The sequence below is a fragment of the Vigna umbellata genome, chromosome 8, assembly GCF_029865625.1.
Source record: "Vigna umbellata cultivar VRB3 chromosome 8, Vumbellata_1.0, whole genome shotgun sequence".
Classification (NCBI taxonomy): Eukaryota; Viridiplantae; Streptophyta; class Magnoliopsida; order Fabales; family Fabaceae; genus Vigna; species Vigna umbellata.
This window is the reverse complement of record NC_142172.1, coordinates 27418202-27440853: the sequence shown is the minus strand read 5'-3', so window position 1 is coordinate 27440853 and position 22652 is coordinate 27418202. Positions and strand designations below refer to the sequence as shown.

Below are 22652 nucleotides of genomic sequence, written 5' to 3'. Positions count from 1 at the left end.
ATGATGAAAGGTAATGTTGAAGATGATGAGCCCTAATTTGGGTTTTAGTTTTCAGAATTTTTTTTTAATTATATATTGCACGTATACATAGTAGAGAAAGCCACATTTAAAAAATTTGTCACGTCAAAGTCTCAGGTCATAAAAAACTTAACTCTATTAAGCCAATTTAATGGCAGAGACCTAATTGATTCAATTTTTCATTTTTTAGGACTAAATTAGGGATTCTAATAAAACGGAGATTGAATTGGAAACAACCTAAAAAATAAGGAAAAAACCCTTATCTAACTTTATACTTTCAAAAGCAAGACAAAATTAACCTCGTTTAAATTTGGGATGACAAAATTGTTTTAGTACTCTAATACAATAAGATAGTTTATATGAAAAAAAAAAGGAAAAAAAAGAACTTGTTTATATACAGTTTATGGTACATAAAAAAGAACATGTGATTTAATACAACTTAACAAGTTGACATCTTTCAATGCATTTCCCTCTGTTTGTGTTGGGTTGATTTTTTATTAAAATTTAGCAAAATAATAAAAACACAATTACGTATTTAATTGTTGAAAAAGAATAAAAATATACGTAATTGTAAAGAGGGATGAAAATAACTTACCAAGTTCTTAACCTTTAACTCATACTACGAATGAAAAAAAAAACCTCTGTTAAAATACATGAAAATTTTCAAGAAATATATAAAATTAAGTTTGGATCACATATTCGAATCAAGATCACACCTCCACAAAATGAAAAACAAAACAAAGAAATCCTTTGTTAGATTACATTGAAATTTTAAGAAAATAAAAAATAAAAAATAAAAAATGCCAAGAAAATTTAGAATAAGAAAATTTTGGATGATAATGGGAAGAGGAGGGGATATATAAGGAGAAGGGAAGACATTTGTAATAATATCTTATCAATAAAGCGTATGGAAAAGTGATCTTTCACAAAAATACTCATTACAATCCATTAAATTCCAATAAGATGAACCAAAGGAATAAAACTCCCCTTTGTTATGTCACATGAGAATACTAATTTTTAAGATATGAGTCAATAATTAAGGATGAAGGTGTCAATATAATAATTTTAAAAAATGAAAAAAAATGGAATATTTAAACAAATAAACGTACGTTCGGTGATTTAACCTAAAATAAGAGATAGGCACCTCTTAAATTCTTAATAACTTTAAGATAAATATAAAATTACTTCTTAAGAGACAAAACTCTCACAAATTCACAAAGAACATTCTTACTTTTACATACCATTTTTTTTTATTTTAAAGCAAGATTAAAAAATGTCTTTAATTTCATATCTAATTCAAAATTTTCTTATTTAATTTAATCACAAAAGTTTTAAAATTCAAAAATTAATCACAATTACATTACATGAAATGCACATATTTTCCTTGTTTCTTCATGTTCTCTTTTTGCTTAATTTGGCTGAGAATAAACTCGTGTTTTCTATGCTTGATTTGCAACAACCTTTGATAAAATTGATTGGCTATCTCAAAACGGTGCACTCCATATCATGTTTTATTCTTATTTTTTAATCCAACAAATCTATTTTCAATAAAATTTACAAACCTATTCTAAAACTACTAGAAAACAATCATTTTGTAAAATTATAACCAAATAAGTCTTTACAAACAACATAAAACTTACAAACAAAGAACAATTGGAATTTACTACAAACAAAGAAATTTTATTCTCTACTAAAACTAATATCAATATTGAAAAAGATTCTTCCTATGCATTCCTAACAAAAATTAACTTAGAAGAGATGAAATGGATTTTGCTTCAATTTTTGTTTTATCATATCCAATAAATTTGTGTTGTCATGTAAGTAGGATAATTTAGAATGAGAGAAATAACATGTGTTGCCATCAATATATTTGAAGTTTGAAATGGAAGAAAGATGGTTTTAAAGAAAAGAAAGAATGATCACATGATTTATTTTTGAATGCAAAATTTTTGTTTTGCAGTACATGGTGATAGCAACCAAGTGCATATAGTTCAAATTCAGGAGGGGGAAATTTTGAGAAAGTGTTGACACGTTAACAGTGAAGACTTTGTTTTATACACAGATATAGAAGAAGATATTGAGTTACCCATTTTTATGGGTTATCTTGGTTCCTTCACTGTCATCGTAGAGGCTAAGTTAGGACATTTAATAGGCCCAATTGGTCAATGTTTGCAAAAAGCCTAGTTGTTTCTCTAGATGATTGACTATTAGGGTTATGGGTCCCAAGTTTTAAGCCAGTCCCAAGTTTAGTGGCCTTTTTCAATGACCTATAAAATGTTGTCAAAACGGAAAATCAGAGATGGATAATTGACAGTGGGAAGAAAATGAAGGTCACATGATTTTCCAATAAAATAAATATATCTGTAAAACCATTGCGGAGAATAAAACTTGAGTGAATAGCTTGGTTTTGCTATCTTTTTCAACATTATCGGCTCATATTGGTTGAATATTCAAAAGGGGAAAAGAGTAATTTAATTAATGAAATATGAGTTTATGCTTCATTAGTTTTCACACAAAATCCAATTTAGTCTTAACTAGTTAGCATGACATCTTTGACTCCTTAACTTGCTCAAAGAATTCAGCTTTACTAAGCAATAGACATCTTTGACTCCTTAACTAACTCAAAAAATTGAACTTTGCTAAGCAATAATGATAATAATGAATGTAATAAACTTCTACATACGTAACACTGTTCTTTCCAAATTTGGAATTGGAACTTAATAATTGGGAAAAACATACATTCACCAAGACATGTATATTACCCTTTTACTGAATTTTAAATTTAGAAAATATAATTGACAAAATTAAAATTTTGTCCTTAAATTTAAATTTCTCTTTGGTACTGATGCAGAAAACGCTTTGGTGATTCAAGTGGGTATGGGTTTGTGATGAAGATATGATTAACAGTGTAATGAATAAAGGTTTATTTGATTACTGATATAGTGAATTTATAGTGTTTAATATTTAGGTGCCTGAATAAACAGAATAAGGTTTAAGTGATTAACGAGAAGTTTACACCGAAAGATTGAGAGTTTTGGATAATGGCTAAAGTCTAAGTCGAGACATAAAGGAATTTTACTTCATAACTTCGCTTCTAGACACTTCATGATAAAATTATTCTAAAAAAAACACAAATTATAAAGATTTTTTTTAAGTGTCTAAAATATTTATTCTGTGTTCATAATGGATTTGGAATGTGTATCAATAAGACACATGTAAAGATTCTGAAAAACTTTTGTCAGGCAAATAGGGACACAGAATAATTCACATGCAAAAGAATTTCTAATCCTTAAGTCTATGAGAGAACTAATAATCTTCTTAAGAGTATATAAGAAAGAATGAAAATGTTCTATGCTTAATACCATAAAAGAACTACCAATCTTTTAGGAGTATATAAGAAAGCATGAAAATGTTTAATTAAATTATACTTCTTGGTTCAACACTTTATATAGAACTAAAGAGATATGATCGTTGTGTCCAAGTAATAGAGGAATCATGGCCAATAATTACATCATAAAGGAGAAGTCACATTGGCTATATGATTTGAATGTGCATTATGAACAAAATTGTCGAACTTTAAAAATGTATTAAAGTCTCTTTTTGGATTGGATATATACACAAACCCCTCCTAAGTTTGAATTGACAGACATATAATATCTCATCTTGTTGGATGACAACGAGTCTTTTAACTAGGCTTCATCTGACTTACTTGTGCAGGTAAATAAGACTTTGTAATGACAATAATTAACCATTTTGATCAAGTTGAAGTCGACTTTTATGTATAGGTGGATGGCCTTTTGGTCAAGTTCTAAGCGGTTGTCTTTGATCGATAACAAGTTACATTCTCGGCCTCAATGTTGTTAAAAAATCTATATATTACAAAATTTTACGAGAGAAAACAACTTTTTGAACGTTGCAAGGTCAAACCGAAAGGCTCGAGATTTCAAAAGCTTTTTCCACAAGTGAAGGCACCGTTTTCTTCACATTTTTTTTATTTGCTTAAAATGGTTTTAACTAGCGTCCCTTGCGGTATTTTTGTACAAGTTTTATGCCTTGGGACTACTTCCCAACTCTATAAATAGATCACATCTTTCACTCCAAGAGCAACACCAAAAGCAACTCTCTCATCCTTTTACCCTCTCCTTTTTCTCCCTTTTCTATTTCCTACTTAGAAAATTTTGGATTTATTCTTTTACTCTCTTTAGAGTTTCTTGCTAGTTCTGAGATCCTCAGAAATTTGTAAGAATTTATTGTTGTATCTTAGAAGGCTTGCGCAAGACACCATGAATAAGTCCTTAATGTGTTCTACACGCCTCAGGAAGTTCTATTCATGATTTTGTCAACTTTTCTACAACAATCTTAAGGACTTATGGCTGACATCAACAACTCAATCTTGGAGAATCAGAATATTGTTTCTGGAACTCAGACAGTCTTCACAGAACATTTCCTAGATAAATCGAAGTATTTTCTGGTTAGAATTTTTGGCGCTAGTAGGAACGTGTGTCAGCCCTCTTAGACATGTATGGAGTTGCCTATGTTCTTGCATCCCCAAAACTTGACTCTAGTCTCCCTCCAGATTCAAAACAAATTAAAGATTGAATTCATGTAAACAAGGTATGTTGACATACTTTACTTAGTGTCGCAACCGAAATCGTGACGGGACAACGATCCAAAAAAGAATAACGGGTTTTGAAAAGAGATTTTGGAGTCGCCACCATAGTTTATTCTGGAAAACTACGGAAAACCCATAAAATGATAAGACACGGTCCACGGAAACCAGATTCTGGGCTCAGGAGTCGGTTACGCGTAGGGAAGGTGTTAGCACCCTACAACGCCTGCCCTAAGGCAGTACCTTTAACTAAATGTGCGAATATGATGTGGTTTTCAAAATGTTTAATTATCCCCTAAAATAAGACTCTAAAGAAACAAAATATATTTTTTAGTTTTTTGGGCCCGAAAAGGATTGACCTTGCTCCTACGTAGTCTCATTCAGAATGAGAAATCAGGGTTACGTAGTTCTTTTGGAAACTATTTGGAAAGTTTGTTCGGAGAATTGTTTGAGAATTTTGTTTGGAAATGATTTTTGGATTTTTGGGAAGTGAACCTGACAAGGACTAACATTGCTCCTACGTATCTCCACTCTTGATGGAGAATCAAGGATCACGTAGTTCTGGGCGAGAGATTGTTTGTTGTTTGAAATTGTTGATGTTTTTAGTTTTTAAAGATTTTATATATTTTTTTTATATTTTTATAAAAGAAAGAGAAAAGGTTTTTTGGCACAAGGACGATGTGAACGATCACACATATGCCTAAACCTTTAAAATATTTGTTATTATTTTTTAGAAGAGAAGAAGCAAAGGTTTCAGCACAAGGACGATGCGGGCGATCACACATGTGCCTGAACCTTTAAAATATATTTATTATTTTTAGAATAGAAGAAGAAAAAGTTTTAGCACAAGGACGATGCGTGCGATCACACATGTGCCTAAACCTTTAAAATATTTTTATTATATATTTTTTAGAAGAGAAGAAGAAAAAGTTTTAGCACAAGGACGATGCTGCGATCACACATGTGCCTAAACCTTTAAAATATTTTTATTATTTTTTAGAAGAGAAGAAGAAAAAGTTTTAGCACAAGGACGATGCGTGCGGTCACACATGTGCCTAAACCTTTAAAATATATTTTTATCATTTTTTTTTATAAAAGTACATTTAAAAAAGTAGATAAATATTTAAAATCAAAAGAGAAAAAAGAAAGAAAAAAAACATAAAAAATAAAATAAAAGGATAGAAAAATAAGTAGTAAAATAAAGGTAAAATAATAAGTAAATAAAAAAGGGGTGAGGAGGTGTTAAATAAGCAACTGGTTGCCTAAACAATTAAAAAAACGAACTGGGCAAAGCCCAGGCGGAGAGGGGTGTGAAAATGAGAATAAGGGGGCGTAAGGAAGAAATTCGTCTTTTTGTTTTTTTTAGGAACAGAACGGGCCCGAGCCCAAGGCAGAGGATGGACGTAGGGGTGTAAGGGTGAAAAATGGGGAGTGCGCGTAGGAGAAAAGATTCTTATTACATATTTTTTGTTTTAGGGAAAGTTGGGTCAGAGAAAAAAAAACAAAAACAGGCCCAAGGCCTTTTCATTGGCTCAGAAAAACTTTAGGGGTTCTCCCATTCTCTCTGCATCACGCCCCTTCACTGAAATGAGACCCAGGGTCTCCTTCTCTCGGTCGTCTTCCCTGCACGCACACTGCCATCTCCGCCAAAACGGCCACCGCGCCACCATCCTCTACAAGTCTCGACGTCGGCGGTGACCCCGAGTATCACCAGAACCATTGCCGACCGTGGCGCCACCGCCTTCCCCCTCTCTCGTCTCCCTTTGAAATCGATAACCCAGGGAGGGGTTCATCCCGTCCGCCGGCTCATGCCCACGGGCCGCCACCGGAACCGGCCATCGCTAACCGCGATCCATGGCGTCACCGGAGCCACAGTCAGCCACGGCGCTGGGTTCGCCTTTCCTCTTCTCCTCGCGCGTGGGAAGTTCTCCCCCTTCTCCGTCGAACACCGCCTGAGCGAGCCCAGACGTCTCGAATCAAGACACCACCGGCGTCACCGGTCACAGCCAAGGTCGCCACCGGACATCGCCTCCACCGGAACGGGCCGCCGCCGCCTCCGAATCGCGAACCAGGGTCACGCCGGTGACGCAACTCACTGCCGGCGTACGTAACCCTTTTCTCCCTCTTCTCCTACCGTAGTCGCTGCCGCCACAAAGGCGGAAACTGCCGCTACCGAGGCCACCACTAGTGTGGTTCCAAAGTTTGTATATCATACAAAACGGCCGGCTTGTGGAGACAATGTTTGAAGGTTCTATGTATGGGTTTTCTGGTTTCTGTTGTATATGTGTTTCCTGCTCAAGGATTCAAATTCTTCGGTGTTGATTGGAGATGAAAGGAAGCTTGAACGATGGGTTGGGTGTTTACAACAAAGTAGAACTTCATTGTCAATGGTGGCTGAAGAGAGTAGTGGTAAATTTGTTTCTTAATCTAGCATTGAATTGTGTGAGGGAATAGAAGAAACTGTAGAAATCGGAAGATGAGTAAATGGTTTATTCTGTGTTTCAGGTGTTGAACATAGTGGAGAAGATAACCGTGATGTATACATACACGGTTTGGAATACTCAAGCAACAATCACACACAAGCAAAGCATAAAGCTATTCTAACAGCGATTGTAAATTGGACGTTACTTGCTTACCTCTTGGAGCTCCTTTCTCTATTGTTCAACTCTGAGCGCCTCCCCCTCGGTTGTAATTTCTTGCCAAATTTTTTAGCTCTCAGACCTTGTGTTTTCTCTCGGTTCCCCTGATCAAATGGAGCTGGATCGATAGTGGCTGGTTTTGAAGGTGAGAAGAGTTGAGATTCCCCTTTCCCCTGTACATGCTTCATATCCCGCTTAGAGTCAAAAGCCTGGCCTGTCAAATGGTTGCTTCCTGCCACAGACTCTGTTCTGCTCCACTAAGACAGTTTCGGTGCAACATGCATGGCGAGCAGAAGATTTCACCAGAATGGGAGATGGCGTGGAAAAAGAAAGGAGAGAAAGTTGACCTTTGCCATTTTTTTTTTGTCTAGTTTTAACATTTGGCAAATAAATTAAAGTAAAAGAAGACAAAAACAAAATAAGTTGACGTAAAAAAAAACTAAAATAAAACATAATGAAATAACTCTAAATAAATAAATAAAAAAAATAAAAAATAATCGAAATAAGATTAAAATAAAATAAATGAAATAAAATACAGTATATTAAAATAGACTCAAATACCATAACTTAAAATAACAAAGTAAAATAATCATAAAATAAAATTAGAATAAAATAAAATAAATTTCATCAAAACTATATTATTTAGTCACCCGGACGAAATTGGGTGTTGACACTTAGTGCACTATCTAACGATTTGTTCAATTTTATATTGTTCCTATAAGGAGATGAAAAACATTTGGGATTCGTTGATTCTCAAATACACTGCTAAAAATGTTGTCAAACAAAGGTTTATTATTGGGAATTATTATTGTTGGGAAATGATTGAAGACAAGGACATATAGCCGAAAAAGATGACATTATTGTTGTGGTCGTTTTTCAAGTAAATCTGATGACCAATGTGAGCAAGTGGGTGGTAGACTTTGGTGCTACTAGGCCTATCAATGCAAACAAAAGTATCTTTACCTCTTACACTAGTGTAGGGGATGGAGAAGAACACGTCCACCTTGATGATTCCAAGATCACTCCTGTTCTAGAAAAATTTGAAAGACTCTAGCCTTGAGGTGATGTGCTGCATGTGTGCCAGCAATCAAAGTTAATTTAATCTTTGTAACATTACTCGGAAAAGTGGGGCTTAAAGTGTCATTCGAGTCTAACAAAATTATAATGACAAAAAATAATGTTTTTATCGGAAAGGGATATTGTGATCAAGGTCTGTTTGTACTCAACATTTCTGAAAATATTAATGAATCTTCTTATGCTTATATTGTTGATTCATGTGATATATGACATGCTAGATTAGGACATTTTAATTCTTTCTATGTTATGAAAGTACAACGACTAGGATTAATTAATATGCATGATAAATAGAGTAGTAAATGTGATATACGTGTAGAATCTAAAATAACGAAGAAAACATTTATCTTGTAGATCGTCAAACTGAATTGTTAGGGCTAATTCATATTAAGCTAGCTTATTTAAAACAAACCGTGTTTAGAGGCGGGAAAAATTATTTTGTAACTTTTATAGATGATTATGCTAGATATACTAAATTGTATTTAATCAAGCATAAAGATGAAACCTTTCATGTGTTTCTAACCTATAAAGCAGAAGTATAAAATGAACTAAATAAGAAATTAAAAGGATTAGATCAGATATAGGTGATGAATATGTATTGGTTAATGACTTTTGTGTTAGAGAAGGTATTATCCATGAAATAACTTCACCATATTCACCTGAGTCTAATGGAGTAGCCAGGAGAAAGAATAAAATTCTTAAGGAAATGATGACTGTTATGCTTATTATAGTTCTAGTGTACTTGATAACCTTTGAGGAGAAGCCTTACTGCATGTTTTTCACAAAATAGAATACCTCATAAGAAAACTGGTAAAACATTCCATGAGTTGTGGAGTGGCTATCAACTTAACCTTAAATATCTAAGAGTGTGAGGGTGTCTAGCTAAGGTAATGTTACTCGATCCTAAGAAAAGGAAAGTAGGCTCTAAAACTTCTGATTGCATGTTCTTATGTTATGCTGAAGATAGTGCTTCCTATAGGTTTTTGGTTCTTAAAATTGATATACTTTAGAGTAATTCTATTATGGAGACGAAAAATGTTTTTAACATGTGTTTCCCTTAAAGGTTAGTGAGACGTCTTAACATGTTGATGATAATAATAATAATGATGTCTTGTGTGAGAATTTAAGAAGAAGTAAAAGATAGAGGAAGGAAACTTTCTTTAGTAATGATTTTTATACTTATCTTGTTGATAATGATCCTAGTAGCTTTATAGAAGCTATTAGTTCTACTAATGCAAAACAGTGGAATAGGGCCATTAGGAATGAAACTGAATCAATTCAGAAAAAAAATATTTGGACCTTAGTAGATTTGCCTAAATGAGCAAAACTCATTGGTTGTAAGTGGATCTTTAAGAAAAAGTATCACCCTGATAGATCTATAGAGAAGTATAAGGCAAGATTAATAGCAAAAAACTTTACTCAAACCAACATAGATTATTTTGACACTTTTGCTCCTATGATTAGGATTTCCTTAATTTGAGTATTGTTTTAGGAGTTATGCATAAGCTAGTGATACACCAAATGGAACTGCATTTTTGAATGGTGATTTGGAGGAGCAAATTTATATGACTCAACCTAAAGGGTGTGTTGTACCTGGTCAAGAGAATAAAGTATGTAAACTTTTAAAATCTTTGTATGGGTTGAAACGAGAACCAAAATAATGACATGAAAAACTTTATAATGTAGTGTTATGTGATGGTTTTTCACCTAATCATGCTAATAAATGCGTATACTCTAAATATGAAAATGGTGATTGTGTCATTATATGCTTGTATGTGGATAACATGTTAATTTTTAGTACATGCAATGAGATTGTCGCTAGAACTAAATTATTTCTAGGATCGAACTTTGAAATGAAACACATGGGTAAAGGCGGTAGGTAGACTGAGTAGGTACACTCAATGTCCAAATCAAGAACATTGAGATGCACTTTCTAAGCTTATGAGATACTTAAGAGGTTCAATGGATTATGTTATTGAATATAGTGGATTTCTCGTTGTACTAGAAGAGTACAATGATGCTAACTGAATCTCTGCTTCAGATGAGACAAAATCCAGTAGTACTTATGTATTTATACTTGGGGTGATGCGATTACATGAAGATCAACCAGATAAACAATTATTGCAAGATCAACAATGGAATTTGAGTTTGTCACTCTTGAGATGATTAGTAGTGAGGCTGAGTGGTTGAAAAACTTCTTAGCAAACATTCCACTACTAATGAAACCAACCACATTATTGTGAACACACTGTGATTGTCAATCGACAATAGCTATAACTAAAAGCAATAATTACAATGGAAAGAACATACATATTCAATTAAGACAAAATTTGGTGAAACAGCTACTAGAGAGTGAAACTATTTGCATTGACTATGTGAAGTCAGAACGAAATCTAGCAGATCCTCTAATAAAACCCTTAGAAATAAATATGATCTTAGAAATATCGAGGGGAATGAGACTTAAGTCATTGGCAAACAAACAAGTGATGGTAACCCAACTTTTGTGATTGGAGATCACATGAATAAGGTTTAAAAACAAATCACTTGTTAATTCTGATAATACTAATTTGATTTTAAATCAATTATGTCAATTCCTATGATGCATGTAAAAGTAATTTTGCTTTATAACTAATTTATTATATTTTAAATTTGTATAGTTATCTACTTAATTGAAATGTTACATTCGGTATATTTAAAAAAATATAATAAAATCTTAATGAAAAAGTATCCAAATTTATGAGAAGTTTAAACTTAATTAAATCTATTTTAATTGGTCTCTTATCTTTTATATTTTATTTAGTTTGACGACTTATCTTTTATATTTTATTTAGTTTGAAAATTCATTATTTTAATATATTTAATTTTAAGCTTTATATATTTAAAGTTCAATATCATCATAATTTAAATTAGTTAATATTTAATCAGTTCCCAGTTTCATCTTAGTATCCCTTTTCCACCTCCACATGCAATCACACACAAGCCCTTCCTTATTCCCCCAACTGCACTCACACCCATATCCAACATTTTCTTTAACAAAATGACATAAAAATACCTCCAACAATAAAATGAAAATATTTTTTCAAACAAGCAAAGAAAAAATATTCTTGTGTTTCTCTTTTTGACAAGAGAAAAAAGAATATAGTTATTTTCTCAATGCAAACAGGTCGAGTTAAGCTACATTTTAGGATAGAGTTCCTAAAATGAAATCGTTTGCACATTTGTATAATTTATTACAGTTTTGTATGCATAGGTCTATAATGATAACGAAATAATTGAAATGTCGAATGCATGCTTCAAATTCGATTTATTGTGATAAGATGTGAACTATATACTATTCGGAATCGTCATTTGCTAATTGTGAATGAGAGAAAAAACCAATGTCTCATCATTGAGGCTCGAAATCTCTTCTCTAGAGTTCTATGGTTATGCACACCCCATAGGAACGAGAACAAAAGAGAAAAATAAAGAAGGATCCTCTTACAATTTGACCACATATTGAACATGTTTGACACTACCCATCTTGAAGACAGCAAATCATGAACATGTGATGATGATGAAACCCAAGTAGATAGTACATGAGTGACATCATCCATTACGTGTTCTTCCTCTAAGGATATACACAAAAATTTTAGGAGGGAGAACCAAATCAAAGTGACAACCTTAACCTCTGCTTCGTGATCTTCAGTTACTATTGTTGGAGAACAGCTGTTTCTTGTCCATTCTACATTTTCTGATGAATCTACATTCATTGAGATGAAGAATAATTACAACAAGCAGTGACATATCTGGGTTGACACATACATAGTTACTGAAAGGTGTTTAAAAAACTGAACCTTAATTGGGTATATGTAGTGACTGCTATCACTACCAAAGACTCTTGTCCAAGCGCCATCAGCAACCTACCTCATCAAACAATGACAATGAGAAAAGTGAGAATATGGGGTTTTACCAAGTGCTACAAAAGGACATGTAATGAAGTTAGAATAGAAACACGAAAGATCTATTTCCCTTCTTGTAATTTACTGTCTTGCCAATTAGGCTCCATCATATGCGCTTCCTTTATACTAGACTTAGTTGAAGTCTTGAACCTATAGTGAACAAAATGAAAAGGTTAAATGATTCAGTGGTTCATTTAATGACTTGAATCCAAGCAACCAAGTTCATTGGCCAATATGTTGACAACATCTTCATCGTTATCTTCAGTAGTTGGAATGTCAAATCGACCATCAAATTTCTCACTGAACATCAGTTCTTCCCAAAACTCTTCATCAAGTACTCTATCCAGTCTCTCTTGTGATTCTAGTGCCTCAGGTTCTACCTCCCGGTCTATCCTACCCTTTCCACATCCCTGCATTTCCATAGCTAACTTTTCCAACTCTGACACTCCAAAATCACAATCGTACTCCCCAAATTCCAAGGCCTCAACTTTAACACTGCTCCTTCCTTCACCCCTACTACTTGATTCTCCAATACCTCTAACTCCTTGCTTAATTTGTCTTCTCTTTTTAGTCAAGGCTTCTTCAAGATCCTTTCTCTTCTCTTTCTTTAGGAGTTGGTGTATGAAGGCAGGATTTTTTATGGCTCTAGCTAAGAAAGCCATCATATGTTTCTGCTTGATTTCAGTCACTTGTAACCTTTGCTCCATCTCCTTAATGCACATTCTGGCTTTCTGCTGCTGCTGTCTTAGATTCATAAGCTCCATCATCAACACTATCTTCTCGTGCTTCAAACGATCAACCTCTTTGTCTAACTCAAAACGTCCAACTTCAACACTGTGACTTTGTGTTAGTTGGGAAGGTGCCCTCCTTCTCCTTATGCTTTTCAACAAATGCTTATGCCCTCTGATGAATCCTTCGTTTGCAAACTGCCATCTATCTGGATCAATTTTCCTAAAACCCTGTAAAATTGATCACCACTATCAATATTTCCAACCATCAAAATTGAACAAAATCATAATAAATTGGAACTGTAATCACAATAACAAACTACTTCAATCATTCCATAACAATGTCCAAAGAGTTATTTTCCATTGAAACACGCGACTTTGATTACGAGGAGAATTAGAGAAATCAAGTGCAACACAATTCACAAAAAACAAACAGAAGGGTGTATACAGTCATCGAAATCGAAAACAAAACCGGTTTCGTGAGTTATTTATAGATTTGTGTACTCAAGCAAAATTTTAAACCACATACGCATTAAAATTTGAAGAAAATAATAATTAAAGAGATACTGTGATTAGATAATACATACGTAAGTGTTTAGTTGCCTGACAAAGCTTGAGAAATTGCTGTGCTTGAAGTATCTGGGAAGGAGACTTGCAGAGAAGGTATGTGGATCCCAGACCACAAAGCTTGTGCCGTCTCTGCTCCAAGAAATTACGTGGTTGGTAACTGGGTCATCAACAACATCAAAAGTTTTTGTGAGGAATGGTGGTGGTCCAGCGTAATGAAGTCCCTCGATTGGCTTTGGTGGATACTCATTACCTAACTGATATGATGATGATGGTGGTAGTGCTGATTCCAACTGATATGATGATGATGGTGGTAGTGCTGATTCCAAGCATTCTTCTTTCACTGGATATATATAATTCATTCTTCAATTTTTCTAATTAACTTAATGGGTTTTGTGAATTCGTTATATGGTTCTAAAACAGATTGGTAACTTGGCCAGTAAGCAAATTTGCACTTAACCATAGAGTATAAAACTGATGAGTATTAAAAGGGAAGACGGAGAAGTGTATTGAGACTAACTATAACGAGGAGGAAAAGGGGGAAAAAGTACAAAATATGTTAGAACGAAGAAAGTATACGGCAGAATCAAAAGGGGTTCAAGAGAAAGGTTATGAATGAAAATGAAGAAGAAATGAATGATTAAGTTTTGTTTTGGGGATAACCCTTTCTCCTTTGAGAAAATAAGTCGTTTATGCAGTTAGAAAGAGTTGGTTGTATCCTACCAAGGAATATAACTGAACCGTAAAGTGAAGCGTATAAGAGGGACTATATAGAAGAAAATTTTGGATCATATCCATAAAAAATAATGCATTAGAAAGTTCTAGATATGTTGGAAGGATGCTCCTTTGTCTTGACTCCTTCTTCATGAAGCAATTGGTGGGCCACTGGTTTGGAAAATTCTGGAAGCAAGCATAAGCGATTGTATTTGGATTTTGATTTGGTTGAAACATTCAGCATATGATAACATTATTTACAAATATTTGATTAGAACTACATCTTTTCAAAACCACAAATCACAACAATTATTAGCACCGCAGAAGAAAGAAAGAGTAGATCTGACTTCTCTATATATGCCTGGTCGGTAGGAGGTAAACTAATTCATGATTTTGTGGGACGAAAAACATTACTTAGTATTTCCGTACAATCAATCTCATAAACAACGAACTCAGATCAGATATATATATATATATATATATATATATATATATATATATATATATATATATATATATATATATATATATATATATAGTTAAAATCATCTTTGGATTGATTTTTGATGCATTATATAAGAAATGTGTACATATGGGACATATATAACCAGACTTTTCATATTAATACAAAATACTATTTTGAAGAAAGAAGCATGTGTTAGCGTGACATGGCATCACAGTGCATGTCCATACTCGTATCATGTTATACTAGAAGCATCTTTATTTTAGATTAGGAGTCCCACCACCACTAGAATAGGCAACTTGCATTTCTCTAATCTTGAAACGATAAGAATAATTGGTTAGCTACGTTCAAGTCCTAATAATGACGCATTGTGACAATAATAAACAATTGCATACGCATATACCTATATTGATCAGATCAAAGTTCTATAACATTCTCGAATGTACCAGGTTTTATATTTTCTGTTTCTGTGAAACCATAGTTTTAAATTTGTGCACAGAATTATAGTTGGTTCTCCTTGTCATTTTAACGATAATCCTGTTTGGGCCCTGCTGTCCTGTCCATGACAAAACATTTGCACGTTACTGCAGCTCTTTTACTCATTAATGATGATCATGAAGTGGAGGAGTAAGTGGATGAGAATAAATATTACATATGTGGCGCACGATTCTAAGTAACAATATCGATAAACTTTCCTCGCCGTGCCTTTTCAACGGGAATATATAACTTGTAATTATTCTCATTTTATTTGGTTAAATGTTGTTTCTTTTGTATGTAAAGAAGATGATTGAATGAAAAGTTACGTATAAAGATCATTTAAATATAATTTGAATCCTAAATATGAATGTTAGGCATTGTTTATGGTAATGATATATTCTGATACTGGTAAGTGACCTCTCTCCATATATGTTTGTATTCTGCAGCATACCCTCTTAACAAGATTCAGTATTTGTACTTTTCAGTGTTAGGATTTGTACATTTTTTATGGTCTTAGCAAATGGTCAATAAGCTATACTAATTATTTCTTTTGCCTTAAGACATTTGCATATATGCAACTTTCTTATGTATGAAACTTAAATTAGGAAATTTATTTCTTGTTGATTGGTATTTTTAGTATTAATGGTTTTAAGTGGCAGACCTACTCAATAGGCATATTTCCAAGGATTGTAGGTTAGAGAAAGAAAAAGAGGAGCCAACAAACTTCCTTACCGAGAAAGAAGAAGAAGGATTGCTGCTAGTGACAAACATTCCAAAAACCAAGGTCAAACCGAGCTGTTCTAATAACTCGGTTTTGGTACTTGGACACCGGCGTAAGTAACCATATGTGTGGCGACGAGAGTTTATTCAAAGTACTTTCAAAGAAGGAGTCTGGATCCGTTTCTTTCGGTGATGCTTCGAAAGTAACCGTCAAAGGTCGATGAACGATATGGTATCAACAGAAAAATGGGCGAATCGGAGAGATCAGAGATGTATACTACGTACCCGATCTCAAAAGCAACATACTGAGCATGGGACAGATAATGGAGAAGGGGTACTCGGTTCTGATGAAGGACTGAGAACTACAACTAAGGGATAAACTCGGGAGGCTCATCGCCCAAGTAGAAATGAAGATAAATCGCATGTACAAACTTGAGTTGGAAATAGTTCAAGATAAATGCATGCTACTTGATATGGAGGATGAGGCCATGAAGTGGCATTTGCGATTCGGTCATCTTCACTTTGAAGGGTTGACCGAGCTGGTGAAAAAGGAGATGGTGCTCGGATTGCCTAAAATGGAATTCGAAAAGAGGTTTTGTGAAGATTGTGTGATCGAAAAGCAAGTGAGGACTTCTTTCCCACGGAGCTCTGAGTACCGAGCAAAAGAGCAGCTCGAACTAATCCATACCAACTTGTGTGGGCCAATAACTGTAGAATCATTTAGTGGTAGGAGATACTTCGTCTCTTTCATTGATGATTTCTCAAGGAAGACGTGGGTTCACTTTTTAAAGGAGGAGTCAGAAGTGTTTGAAACTTTCAAGAAATTCAAAGTGATGGTAGAGAAAGAAACAAACAAAGTCATCAAAACAGTTTGATCTGACAGAGGAGGCGAGTTCACTTCTGCCGAGTTCAACAAATACTGTGAGGAACATGGAATCAAGCGTTTCTTGACGACTCCATATTCTCCGCAACAAAATGGTGTAGTAGAACGAAAGAACCGAAGCATTCTCGACATGGTTCGATCTGTGTTGAAAGGGAAGAATATGCCGAAAAAGTTTTGGGCAAAGGCGGTACAATGCGCAGTCTACGTGTAAAATAGATGTCCACATGCAAATTTGGGCGAGAAGACGCCTTAGGAGATTTGGAGTGGTGTGAAGCCGAGTGTCTCTCATCTAAAGGTGTTCGGTAGTTGGCCTATGGGCAAGTACCAAGTCAGCACAGGACAAAATTAGAAGATCGGAGCAAAAAGTACATATTTATCGGGTATGATAAAAATTCTAAAGCATATAAATTGTTTGATCCTGTTAACAAGAAAGTAGTGGTGAGCCGAGATGTTCACGTGGAGGAAACGAAGGAGTGGTGCTGGAGTAACCCGGTCGAAAAAGAAACTAGCTTGGAGATTGTTGTACCTTCAACAACAACAACCACCGAGTCCTCAGATGAAGAAACTGAGCCACAACAGCCTAGGATGAGAAGTCTACAGGAAATATACGACACTACAAATGAAGTTCATGTTGTATGTCATTTGGCCGACTCTGAAGATTTGAGTTTTGAGAAAGTTGTCCAAGAAGAGAAGTGGAGAATAGCCATGGATGAGGAGATCGGAGCGATTGAACGCAACAAAACTTGGGAACTGACTGACCTTCCTGAAGGAGCTCGACCCATTGGAGTAAAATGGGTGTACAAAAAAAAGATGAGTGTTGAGGGAGAGGTTGAGCGTTATAATGCTCGACTCGTGGTAAAGGGCTATAGACAAAAGGAGGGGATAAACTATGATGAAGTATTTGCTCCTGTCACGAGAATGGAGAAAATCCGACTCCTGATCTCGTTAGTTGCTCAGAACCAATGGCCAATTCTACAGATGGATGTGAAGTCAGCCTTTCTAAATGGAGTGTTGAAAGAGGAGGTGTATGTCGAGCAACCACTCGAGTACATGAAGAGAGGGGATGAGAAGAAAGTGCTAAGATTGAGAAAAGCCCTTTATGGACTGAAGCAGGCTCCCCGTGCCTGGAATGAGAGAATTGACGAGTATTTCAAGAAAAGCGGGTATGAGCAATGTCCGTACGAACATGCTTTGTACTCAAACAAATCAGAGAAGGATATGATGGTAGTTGCTCTCTATGTCGACGACCTCATATTCACCGGAAGCAACACGGAGCTGATTAAGGAGTTTAAGGAGGTAATGGAAAAAAAGTTCGAGATGACAGACTTAGGCCTGATGAAATATTTTCTTGGCCTGGAAGTGAAGCAATCAGAGGAAGGGATTTTTATATCCCAAGAAAGGTACGCGCTTGAAATTTTAAAGAAGTTTAAAATGGAGGACTGCAACTCGGTTTCTACTCCAATGGAACTCGACACTAAACTCTCGAAGTTTGATGGAGGAAAACGAGCTTATTATGGGAGATATCAAAGTTTAATCGGAAGTCTGAGGTACCTTACAAGCACGAGACCCGACTTAATGTTGAGTGTTGGGATAATAAGTAGATTCATGAAGGATCCAAGCTATAACATTGGAAGGCCTTGAAGAGAATTCTGATATATATTCGAGGAACCCTATCACTTGGTCTTTTCTATTCAAAATCATATGACTATCGACTAGTGGGTTACTCGGATAGCGATTGGTGTGGTGATGTTGATGACCGGAAAAGTACTTCGGGTTACGCATTCCTACTTGGAAATACGGGTTTTACTTGGCTGTCTAAGAAGCAACCCATTGTAACCTTGTCTACCTACGAGGCAGAGTATGTGGCGGCCTCTTGGAGCGTGTGTCATGCAGTCTGGCTTTTAAATCTATTAAGGCATCTGGAAGTGATCCAAGATGAATGGACTGTGATCCGAGTTGGTAACAAGTCGGCGATCGAGTTGGCAAAGAACCCAATTAATCACGGAAGGAGCAACCATATCGACGTCCGTTTTCATTTCATCCGAGAACAAGTAAGAGTAGGAAAGGTCAAGCTGGAGCATGTTAAAATCCGAGCTCAAGCCGCAGACATATTCACCAAGCCGCTACCGACCACACTGCTCGAGAATTGTAAAAAGCTTATTGGAATGAGAAATGGGAAGAATATTTAAGTTTAACGGGGAGATTTGTTATGAAACTTAAATTAGGAAATTTATTTCTTGTTGCTTGGTATTCCTAGTATTAATGGTTTTAGGTGGCAGACCTACTCAATAAGCATTATGATTTATTTCTGGCATTTGAAGAGGCAAACTTTTTGCTGATAAATACTTATAAGAATTCATTTGAAAGAATGCAAAAGAAAGAAAGAGAGTTTTAAAACCTGCCAACTTTTGCCTTCTTGTTGCCAACATCTTAATCATCGTTATGGATGAGTTTTTCGTAACTGAACGTGGTGAAGAGGTCTGTTAGCGCCGGTAGGTGGTAGAAAGAAAATATCAGAGATGAGAGAGAAGCATAATGCAGAGAAAGAGAGAAAACAAGAGTTAATTCTCATCAACCACAGTGGGGTATATATGTATAGTAGATACATAGAATGATAGACTGTCATTTACAACACACCCCTCTAAAACTAAACTCCCTAGAAATTTAACTCCAAGCATTGCCAAGATCATCGTCCATCACATGAGCCTGCCTCCCTTTACTCCTGATATTTCATTTGAACACCATAGTTCTCACCATCGGGCTGTTTCCATTCTTTTGTTTCCTTCGTTTCTTCTTTCGACGTTTGTTTCTCCTTTTACCATGCCTATGCTCATCTTTTCTAGATCTCCTCTTCGTCTTCCGTCTATAATCCCTAGTATCAATCACAGCTAGAAACTGAACAATCGAGGCCTGCAGATTCACCTTAAAGGTTCGGTTTCAGGCAAGAGGTGTTTGAGCATCAGCCGCTGCCTTTCATCAAACACTTCGGTGTGTCCTTGCTGCATCATCACAGTGTATCCCTTCTCTAGGAACTGTCCAAGACTCAATAAATTGCTTTCATTGTTGGAACATACAGTACATCATCCATATATGCAACTCCGCCATTTTTGTCTGCGATTAGGACTCTGCCAATTCCTTCCGCTGTAACCTTGCTATCATCTACGAATCTCACACTGCTTCTCATATTTGGATCAGGATTCACCAACCACTCTCTCCTTCCTGTCATGTAGTTAGAACACCCCGTGTCCAAGTACCACGATGATTCATCCTCTACATGACTCATCTCACTCGAAAGCAGCACGTGGTATATAGATCTTCCACACCTGTCCAGTGCACGATTCCCACTTTCATCTGATGGTAACGCTCGTTCGGTTTCCTCATTACCACCCGTTCGATTTGAAGGTAACACTTCTTCTTCAGTGACCATTCGGTTTGAAAACAATAACTTTTCTTCAGAAACCGTTCGGTCTGAAGGCAACATCTCTTCTTCAGCAACCGTTCGGTCTAAGGACAACAACTTTTCTTCAGAAAACCGTTCGGTTTGAAGGTAACACTTCTTCTTCAGAAATCGTTCGGTCTAAAGACAACATCTCTTCTTCAGCAACCGTTCGGTCTGAAGACAACAACTTTTCTTCAGAAACCATTCGGTTTAAAGGTAACACTTCTTTTTCAGCAACTTCTCCAATCTAAGGGCCTTCATTTGTTTATATAATGCACCTGAGAGAGAAGTAACTGATATTCTTCTATGCAACACCTTTCACTGTAACCATGAGACCGTCGGGACCATCTACACCAACCTTGTTCTAACCAAAACAAATCACACACTCTCGGACCACAAAACACACAAGCACTCAAGGACCACATAATCACTGGAAAATTGAACAAGAATGGACCAAGTAGATTGGAGAAGATGAACTCGAATGGCTAGGGGTGTAATTATACACCAAGTAGTAAATGAAGCACATAGATATTTGGTGTATAGTAAATCAAATTTAACCACATTCATTTAATGTTTCCCGGAAGGCATTTATGGAATTTGGAGGTGCAGGGAGAAGCTCTCCCCCATTTTTCGGTTTTTTACACACATTGTTTTCACGTTAAAAAGCCCACATCTGTTTTCTTCCACATTCACTCCCATGTTTTCTTTTCATACATATTAGAAAAATACTCTTCATTCATAGAGTGCCACTTAATTTCATTCTCAATGACGATTCCATTTTCCACTCCGTTTTCACATTCATTACACTTCATCACTCAATATCGCCAACCTCCTCTCCACATTCCTCCATCACGGAGTATCATCTTCTTTTGATACACATTTCTTCTTCTCCGAGTCGGTTCCCTCTCACAAAACCACCATCCTTCTCACCTCTGTTATCATTTATGTTCCTCCCTTCGCGGCCATCATTACAAGAATGCATATCAAAGGAGTGAAAGAGAACGAACGAAAGAAGGAGAACGGATGAGTTTCTGGATATAGAAGGAGTCGAAGCGAATGAAGAGGAAAGATTACGCTCGAAATCACACATCGAAGGTTTTTATTCGTTTTATCACCTCATTTTCTAAATGATGCGATTATATTAGTCATTGCATGGTTGAATGATTGATAGATGATAAATCTCATCCCTTCTGGTTCGCTAATCTCTCATATGCTGTGTTTCTATCGCAACTCGGATATACATGTTTTTTTCATTGCTACGTGTTTTTGTTCATCTCTATCATGCCTCTTCACTATTTCATCTTTGTAGAAAATTCAGAAATTGTGAAATAAGCAATAAAAATAACCGTGTAGGAGATGTAATGAATCCATAAATCATTAAACAAGTAACATAATAAAAAAGGAATGAAAAAATGTTATCTAAGAGAGTTACCACTACTTTGTAAATTTGATTTCCAAAACCTCAAATGTTCAATTGAAGAGCAAAATGTTATTCTCTTAATTCTACACGGAAAGCAAATCCAGACCAATACATAATAGGCTTAAATGTTTTTTCGTCCTTATGTTAAGAGGTGAATTTCTATCTCTTATGTGATCGTACTTTTTCTCTTCTCTCTTCTGCTGTCCAGTTTTTTCTATCTCTTGTTCAGCTTTTTCTTTGATAATTTGTTGAACTTGTTCTTTCTTTGCGAACCTTATTCATATATTTTTCATAACATCGGGATCCAATGTCTTCATTTTTAAAATTGGGTACTAAACATAAATTCACCTCTTAACGTGGAGACGAAGTAAACATTTAAGCCTACATAATATAATAAATCTTGAAATAGAAAAAAATTTAAAATAAAAAAGAGATAGGATAGAGTAAAAATGCTGAGTTGAGTGGAAGAAGAAGAAGAGTGACAGCGGTGTTTAGAATCTTGATCAGAGTTACAGTGATTGTCACGCAACAACGAAGGCTATGCCGCCAGTGATTCTGATCAGTATTGACGGTGATGCTATCAGAGGCTGAAGTGAAGCAGAGAAATTAGGGCTCAGGACGAATTGCGATTTGTCTTTGCGATTCGAAGAGGAGAAACACGCGTTTAGCTTCACAGGACGACCTCGTTTACTCAGAATCGGAACCCTAACGGTAGCCGCAGCGGCGTCATCAAGTAGCTTCGACTGGAATAACGGCGATGGGCAAGCGGTGGTTTTTGTTCGAACTTGGCGCGTGAGGAAGGAAGAGAGGAGAGCCGTGTTGGAGAAGAGGAAGATACCAGCGTTTCTGGTGACGTCGCCGAGCGCCGCAGCGGCGAGAACGGGTATTGCTGCGGCTGCAGTGGCCTGGGCTATTCTTCACTCGCTAAACTTGCGGCGAAGCGCCAACCTAATTCTAATTCCG

The 22652-nt window shown here is 35.7% G+C and overlaps 1 protein-coding gene across 1 annotated transcript; it reads right to left on the bottom strand.

Moving 5' to 3' along the window:
* Positions 1-11702: 11702 nt before the first annotated feature.
* Positions 11703-14320, bottom strand: LOC124828072 (heat stress transcription factor A-7a-like). Its single transcript, XM_047301284.2, has 3 exons — positions 13594-14320; positions 12174-13237; positions 11703-12079 (listed from the first exon to the last, which is right to left on the bottom strand). Exons 1-2 carry the CDS (start codon positions 13933-13935, stop codon positions 12473-12475), a joined length of 1107 nt encoding a protein of 368 aa, XP_047157240.2. The 5' UTR covers positions 13936-14320; the 3' UTR covers positions 11703-12079; positions 12174-12472.
* Positions 14321-22652: the final 8332 nt, after the last annotated feature.

What these genes read in the sequence shown, in the direction of transcription:
- LOC124828072 (XM_047301284.2), bottom strand. Translation starts at nt 13,935, where the DNA reads ATGAATTATATATATCCAGTGAAAGAAGAATGCTTGGAATCAGCACTA. An exon ending in TCAGGCAACTAAACACTTAC is followed by an intron (nt 13,238 to 13,593) that starts GTATGTATTATC and finishes TCAATTTTACAG; the next exon opens with GGTTTTAGGAAAATTGATCC.